This window comes from Hyperoodon ampullatus (genome assembly GCF_949752795.1).
Source record: "Hyperoodon ampullatus genome assembly, chromosome: 3".
Taxonomy (NCBI): domain Eukaryota; kingdom Metazoa; phylum Chordata; class Mammalia; order Artiodactyla; family Ziphiidae; genus Hyperoodon; species Hyperoodon ampullatus.
This window is the reverse complement of record NC_136916.1, coordinates 177,780,514-177,788,476: the sequence shown is the minus strand read 5'-3', so window position 1 is coordinate 177,788,476 and position 7,963 is coordinate 177,780,514. Positions and strand designations below refer to the sequence as shown.

At 50.5% G+C, this 7,963-nt stretch overlaps 1 protein-coding gene across 1 annotated transcript; it reads left to right on the top strand.

Moving 5' to 3' along the window:
• Nucleotides 1-1,802: 1,802 nt before the first annotated feature.
• On the top strand, nt 1,803-3,043 carry LOC307050508 (ras-related protein Rap-2a-like; the record flags this gene model as incomplete). Its single annotated transcript, XM_079700595.1, has 1 exon — nt 1,803-3,043. One exon carries the CDS (start codon nt 1,803-1,805, stop codon nt 2,403-2,405), a length of 603 nt encoding a protein of 200 aa, XP_079556721.1. The 3' UTR covers nt 2,406-3,043.
• Between the last annotated feature and the right edge of the window lie 4,920 nt (nt 3,044-7,963).

Here is a 7,963-nt window from a genome sequence, read left to right as displayed (position 1 = left end):
TAAGTCTCGTAAGATTTCTCAATTTAGAAATCAAGTTGTCTGTTGTAATAAGTATATAATTAACATTATACATTAAGGATGTTCCATGCACTGTTTATAGAAAAGCACATTCTGTAGCTGACCACAGACACCGAGGTGCAGGATGTCCTATTGTCACTTAACCTTTATCTCTGAGTCTGTGCTGCCAGGGAGCCGGGAAATTCCGGCTCGGTCAGTTTTGCGGCCCTGCTCTCTCAGGGCTGCACCGGAATGAGGGAGATTCAGTGGTACCCCAAGCCTAGGGACAGGGACAGGGTGGATATCTCATCTCCACTTCCAACCCAGGCCTGCAGGCCCCCTGAAGTCCTAAGGCACCTGTTAGTGCCTGAAACAGACAGTGGGTGGAGTTTACTCAGGTGGACAATCCCAGAATTCCTGTCCAGCCCCCTCTGTCCCTACACAGTCTTTCTGCTCCGACATCAAGGAATAGCAAGAAGGTTGTGTAGCTGGAGAATAGAAGCTTGAGAGAGACTGGGGCACGGGAGTCAGACCTGGGGGAGCCCCTTTAATAAGTAGGGTGATACAACTGCTGAGCCTGCGCTCTACAGCCTGCGAGCCACAACTACTGAAGCCTGTGCGCGCCTAGAGCCCATACTCTGCAACAAGAGAAGCCACCGCAATGAGAAGCCCCAACTAGCTGCAACTAGAGAAAGTCTGCGTACAGCAACGAAGACCCAAGGCAGCCCAAAATGAACGAATGAATGAATAAATAATAAAATAAAATAAAATAAAATATAAGTAGGGTGATAAGCCCCGTTTCCCGGGGCTTTTCGGTTTTTGCCTGCCGCTGGGTGAATGGGTTCATGCTTTCATTGTCAGGGTTGGGTTGGAGTTATGCGGTCACTCTACTCTTAGGTCAGGAGGGCCCAACAGAAAGCCAGGGAGGGTTTAAGTGGGGGAGTGAAATGTGATTTACATTTTATAAAGTTCCCCTGGGCTCTGCTCAGTGACAAGAGGGCGCTGGCGGGGGCCAGAGTGAAGGCAGGGGCACGAGGGGCACAGAATGGGTGCCAGGAGCGAGCAACTTGGAGCCCTCGGTTGAAGCTCCCTCACCGGTTCCCCCTTCCGTGGGGTCCTCCCGGCCAGGAGAGGTGCCCCAGCGGCGCAGGCCCACCAGTCCTGACCTTGAGCGAGGCCAGTCTGGCTTCCGGCCACGAGACTGCATCTGAAATGGTGGAGAAATGCTGGTATTTCCCGGCTGACGTGGAAGGGATCAGGTTACCCTCTGGTCCCGCGGGCGGAGCGGGCTCTCCTAGGAACGGGTGGCAGGGAGCGGGGACTGAGGGAGGGGCCACAGCCGGCAGGCCGACGGGGTGCGGGGGAAAGGCGGAGCGCGGCCTGGCAGCTCGGGACCGACCGGAGAGGGAGGCCGGGACGTGGAGCTGGTGGGGGGAGGCCGGCGCCAGACCGCCCGGGCCGGGGGCGGGGCAGACGCTGCGCCAGGCGCGGGAACCAGGGGCCGGAGAGGGGGGCGGGGGACCCCGTCCTGGAGGCGGGGCGGGTGACCTCTGAGCCGCAGGGAGCAGATCGGGGCCGGGCGGGGGCAGGTGTGGGCGCGACGGAGGACGCCCACCCCGGCCCCGACGCCGGAGCCAGCGCGCCAGGCCCCCGGGGTCCCTCCCCTCTGCTTTCGTCCCCGCCCCTCTCCCCCCTGCTGCTCCCTCCCCGCCCCGGCCCCCACGCCCCCCGCGGCCCCGGCGGCCCGGCCCCCGCCTCCGCGCGCCATTCCTCCGGCTGCGCGTCCAGCCAGCCGCGCCTGGGCCATGGCGGGCCTGGGGCCGCGACCCGCCAAGGGCTACCGGGTGGTGCTGCTCGGCAGCGTGGCCGTGGGCAAGACGGCGCTCGCCACGCAGTTCGCCTGCGGCAGTTTCCCCGAGCAGTGTGAGCCGTCGGTGGAGGAGCTCTTCAGCAAGGTGATCGAGGTGAACGCGGCGCCCGCCCTGCTGGAGATCGTGGACACGGTGGGCGCCGAGCACCTGGTCACCCTCAAGGACCTGTACATCAAGAACAGCGACGGCTTCGTGGTGCTCTACAGCGTGTGCAGCGAGGCCTCGTTCGAGGCGGTGCGGCCGCTGCGGGAGCGCATGGGCCGGCTGCGGGGGCCCAAGGCCGTGCCGCTGGTGCTCGTGGGCACCAAGGCCGACCTGGACGCCCAGCGCCAGGTGCTGACGGCGCGGGGCCGCGCGCTGGCCCGCGAGTGGCGGTGCCCGTTCCTGGAGGTCACGGCCAAGAGCAAACTCATGGTGGACCAGGTGTTCACGCAGGTGGTGCGCGAGATGGAGGCCCTGGCCCCGCCCGAGGAAGAGGTTCCGGCCGTCCCCACCAACGCGCAGGAGACGTGGCCATCGGAAAGGTTCATCGGCTGATGTGCGAACGGTTCATGATTACTGCATTCATCGCTTTTCTTGATTTCTGAAGCTCACTTTACTCCTCTGCCTTTTTGAAGAAAGTTATCCAGCTGTAAACAAGTGGTTGCTTCTATATATTGACTCAGATCGGTGCTTCAGACTGTCCAGAGCTTCTTAAATATTTTGTCGAAAACTTTGTTTACCTCTGACAGTGCTGGAAGAAGAAATTAAAAATCGATTTTTTTTTCCTGTATGGAGAGAGTATTACCCTTTTCTTCGAGTGGGATTTGTTGCAGGATTCTTTTTTTTTTTTTTTTTTGGTCATAATTAACACCTTCAAATGTCATCTGACATTTGACATTGATTGAGGAACATGACCTAAATCGAAGCTTTCCAATCCATGAGGCTTTCATGTGTTCCCCTCTCATTTACAGCCTTGAATTGCAGCAGTAATATTTTCCTCTCTGCGTATTTCTAAATATAGTTATGACATACATAGCATTGGTTTGAAAGGGATATTGTATACCCTGGGAGGGGAAAAATCAACTGTGTACTCAGGCAAAGATAGTTCAGCTCTGCCTTCAGTTTTGTAATTGACATCTAGTCGATTTCTGCATCTGTAAATTAAGTGAAAATAAAATGACTCTCGAAGTTGATAGTTTTTAATATTTGTCTTTCTAGAACCTAAAGCTACAATTCCTAAAGTTTCCATACACCATATCTTTGCTTTTCAGTTATTTTCCCGGACAAGTTAGTTGCTAGGGTGAAAATGGCACCACATCTTCTTGTGTTTTTGCAGAAGTGCTTTCTGCAGCTAGTGTTATTTTCCTTGTCACTTGCCAGAGTCGGATATGTTGTCTGAATACCTGCCTAGTTTAACAGTGACAGGGGTACTGAAGTAGAAGCAAAACGTGAAGAATCTTTTTGCATAGTTTTCACATAACGATAGAAAAGACTTTTCTTGTACTGGTTTAAAAATATTATTGTTTTATAATTTTAAAAACTGGTCTTTCATATGAGTTGCTTGTGTTTATTTGCACAAGTTAACAATTTTACCTCAGCCGTTGCAACAAAATTTTCAAATTTAGGAACCTAACTTAGCCATTTGAGCAAACTTGTAAAAATAATAAACAAGAAAGCTCCGTGCCTGTGACCTGAAGTAATTTTGTTAAAGGAAAGTTATCTATAAGGTGATGGTTATACAAGGCTCTGGGAGTTTTATTTATATTGTATATGATGTTTGACTAGAAGAATGGATTTTAACACAAAAAATATATTTTAGAACTTAACAGTGCCTGAGAGCCAGTTCGCCCCCCAGGAGAAGGCTAGGCCGGGACCTCCCCTGTCTTTTATCCCTTTCTCTTTCCCCTGGATGTTGGGGGCCGGGGCAGTTGGGGTGCTTACTTTTGAAGCCTTGAAACCCAGCTAAGTCACTACTCTCTGACCCTCTGTCTTCTGGGGTCACTCCTGGCAGCATTACCTCACACCCTTTTCCGGAACCATCATTTCTCCAAGGGGATGGTTCAAACACAGGGAGGACGGGAGGGGGCGGTGGCGTGGTGGGCGGGCAGGAAGCACCTCCCGGCCTCAGCTTTGTCCAAAGCTGCCCCCTCCTCCTGCAGAAGCAGAGGTTATAGAGCCAAGACTGTTCCCTGACTGGGTGTGGGCGGTGCCGAGAAAGCAGGGGGTGGGGCTGGGGTGGGCGGGTGGACAGCAGCCCCTCCCCAGCCCTGAGCGCTGGGGCCCCAGGACTGCCAGCTGGCGACTCCCCTCGCCCTGACTGCCCTGCCTTCCTGCCTGTGCTGAGGCCTCCGGGCAGGTTCTGTGTCCCTGGATCCCAGGCCCTCTGGATATCAGGCCTGATCCAGGAAAAAATACACAAATAGCCATTTCTTCCTTTAAATTACTAGAACCATCTCAGACTACCACTCAGATCCAAGTGTTGGCTTACAGCCCAGGGGTGTTCCTGACTGACTGGTCAACACAGGAATGATCGGGCTCACGTGATCAGCTCCTGTGACCTCAGGAATATGTATGAAGCAGCTTTCTGGGTGTAATATGCACCCCACACACACACACACATAAAATTAAAGACCCAGACACTAATTTTCTTTCTCTTCCTGCATTTCTAATTTCTAACTTATGCATGTTATTTACAGGTTTCCTGCAGTCCCTCTGGCCTCAACTGAGGCCTAAATAACTCTACGGTGAATTTGCAAGTGGCCGATATGACCACTTGTCCGGGTACCATGTTACCCGGAAGCACTGTGCCCACGTGGAGGGACCCATGAAACTGTGGCAGCCAACCTGATAGCTCCAAAGTGGTGTTCAAATCACAAGCCCATTGTTTAGCACTGGGGAATGTGAAACTGGTTTCCAAAGAGTGTGGAACATTCACTTACCCACAAGCAGGGTGAGTGCTTCTGATTCTCCAAATGCCCTGCAACTCAGGGCACCGATAGACCTTTTTCTCGCCAGCGTGTTAGGGTTCAGTTTGTATTATTCAGATGTGCTGGCGATGCTGAGAATTTTTTTTTTGGCCTTGCCACGTGCCTTGCGGGATCTCAGTTCCCTGACCAGGGATTGAACCCAGGCCTTGGCAGTGAAATCGCTGAGTCCTAACCACTGGACCACCAGGGAACTGGTGACGCTGAGAGTTCTTTTGGAGGTTTTTACTTTTATTTATTTATTTAAATTTCTTTAAAAATTTTTTTTATTTATTTAGTTTTGGTTGCGTTGGGTCTTCGTTGCTGTGCGCGGGCTTTCTCTAGTTGCGGCGAGCAGAGGCTACTCTTTGTTGCGGTGCGCGGGCTTCTCACTGTGGTGGCTTCTCTTGTTGCGGAGCACGGGCTCTAGGCACGCGGGCTCAGTAGTTGTGACACACGGGCTTAGTTGCTCCGTGGCATGTGGGATCTTCCTGGACCAGGGCTCGAACCTGTGTCCCCTGCATTGGCAGGCGGATTCTTAACCAGTGCACCACCAGGGAAGCCCCTGGAGGTTTTTAAATTACATTTGAGTTCCTCTTCTGTGAAATGCCCGCTCTTTTTGCCCGCTTTTAAACTTGTGTGATCTGTCCTTTTCTTCTTGGTTCTTGGCCTCTGAGACACCCACAGTGATCCCCATCTCCTGGTTCTCATGCCTTTGTGTGGTTCCCTCCCCTTGAGTCTGGGCAGGACCTAGTGACTCTCTTCTAAGGAATATAACATAACAAGAGTGATGGGGTGTCATTTCCAAGATTATGTTCCACCCCTGCGCAAGGATGACACGCAAATTTGTGAAGCGTTTTATATTTTTTAGTCTTGGAAATATTAAATATGATAGGTAAAGTAAAAGTTTTAAAAAACTCTAAAAAAAAAAAAAAAAAAAGATTATGTTCCAGAAACACTGATTTCTATTTGCTCACCCACTCTGTCTCTTTCTAAGAGCCCTTGTTCCGGGAAAAGCAAGCTGGCCCGTTGTGACTAACTCAGTGGAGAGCGCCTTGTAGCAAGGAACTGATGTCTCCAGCCCGCAGCCAGAGAGGATCTGACACCCACCAACAGCCTCATGAGGGAGCTCAGGAGGGGGATGTTTTCCCAGTTGAGCCTTGAGATGACAGCCACCCCAGCTGACCCTTTGCTGTGGCCTGTGGGAGACCTTGAGCAGAGGACGCAGCTGAGCCACAGAAACTGAGATGATAAATGTTCATTTTGTACACCACTATGTTTTAAGGTAATTTGTTATGCAGCAATAGAGAACTAATATAGCTTTTTGGTAACTGGAAATGGGGTGCTGTCACACAAATACCTAAAAGTGCAGGACTGGCTTTGGAACCAGGCTGTGGGCAGAGGCCAGAAGGATTCTGAGGACTGTTAGATAAATGCTAAATAACCATGGACAGACCATCAGTGGAAAGCTGGACTTTGAGGATGCTGTCAGTGAGGGTTCAAAAGGAGGTGAAGAACAGGGCTTCCTGTTATGTGATGGCAGAAAGCTTAGCAGCTGTGTGCCAAATCTGTAGTTACATGGAGAGCCCAAAGGGTGCCCATTGTTTTTTTTAATAGGGCTTTATTATTTATTTATTTATTTATTTATTTATTTATTTTTTATCTTTGGCTGCGTTTGGTCTTTGTTGCGCGCAGGCTTTCTCTAGTTGCGGTGAGCGGGCTTATCATTGTGGTGGCTTCTCTTGTTGTGGAGCAGGGGCTCTAGGGACACAGGCTTCAGTAGCTGTGGCACATGGGCTCAGTAGCTGTGGGTCAGTAGTTGTGGCACATGGCTCAGTAGTTGTGGGCTCTAGAGTGCAGGCTCAGTAGTTGTGGCCCACAGGCTTAGTTGCTGTGTGGCATGTGGGATCTTCCCGGACAAGGGCTCAAACCCGTGTCCCCTGCATTGGCAGGCAGATTCTTAACCACTGCGCCACCAGGGAAGTCCCTTGTTTGTTTGTTTGCTTGTTTTCTGGCTGCACCACGTGGCTTGCAGGATCTTAGTTCCCTGACTGGGCCCCAACAGTGAAAGCGCTGAGTCCTAACCACTCAACCACCATGGAATTTCCCAAAAGGTGCCCATTGAAATTCATGATCTAGCTGGTAGATTTCCAAGCAAAGTGCAGAAGTTGCTGTCTGGTTTCTTCTTGCTGCTTATAGTAAAATGTGAGAAGAAAGAAAGAAAGAAATTGAGAGAAGTGGTAAACAAAAAGGAACAAGTACTTGATGGTTTTGAGAATTACCAGTTTCTCCAAATGGCAAAAGGGGCTAAAATTAAGAAATGACTTCCAAGTGGATTTCAAATCCAGAAGAATTGGTCTAAAAATGAAGCCAAGGGTGTGACTGTAAGAGCTTTTACTAAGACCTCAGAAAGCTCAAAGTTGATACCTCAGAGTACTGTTCAGTCACAAAATGGGTCTCTTGAGAAGACTGAGGTGAGCCCACAAATCCTCCCAGTCAAACAACAGGGCCTAGGTATTGCTCCTCAGACAAGTCCGCAGGAGCCAAGGTGGAGCAAGGCTTATCTCAAAGACTTTTGTGGGTTTATCTTTTCTCTAATGGAGTTAGCCTCAAATCATAGGTGATCCACAAAGTTTTTGAAAGAATTGTATCAGCAAAAGCACTACCAGCTTGGACTAAAAGACACAGAGCCAGTTCAAAATGAACGGAGATTTTGGAATCACCCTTCCCCATCCCCGGTCACCCAAAATTTTACTGGAAGGAAGCAGGCTGAGAAAACTACTTGGTTTCAAACATGTGCTTTCATTTTTAAAAAATAATAATTTTTAAAAAAAATAAAAGGATGACTCAGAGGGTAGAAGAAAGAGCTCAGAGGACAAAGCCCGAAGCAGTGGAGGATTATTTCCAGGATTAAGACCAAACCAAGGAATTTCTTGGCTGGGTTTCAGAATTGCTATGGACTGGTGACTCTTTTGTGTTTCCCATCTGCCCCCCTTTTTGAACAGGAATGTCTACAGCAGCTCTCCTATGCCAGTTGCACCACTGTATACGCGGGGTATGTGTGGCAGGGGAGAGGCGGATAAACTTTCTCTTAGTTGCATGGATCTACAGGCCAAGAGAAATTATATTTGAGCAGCTGTTTACTTAAGG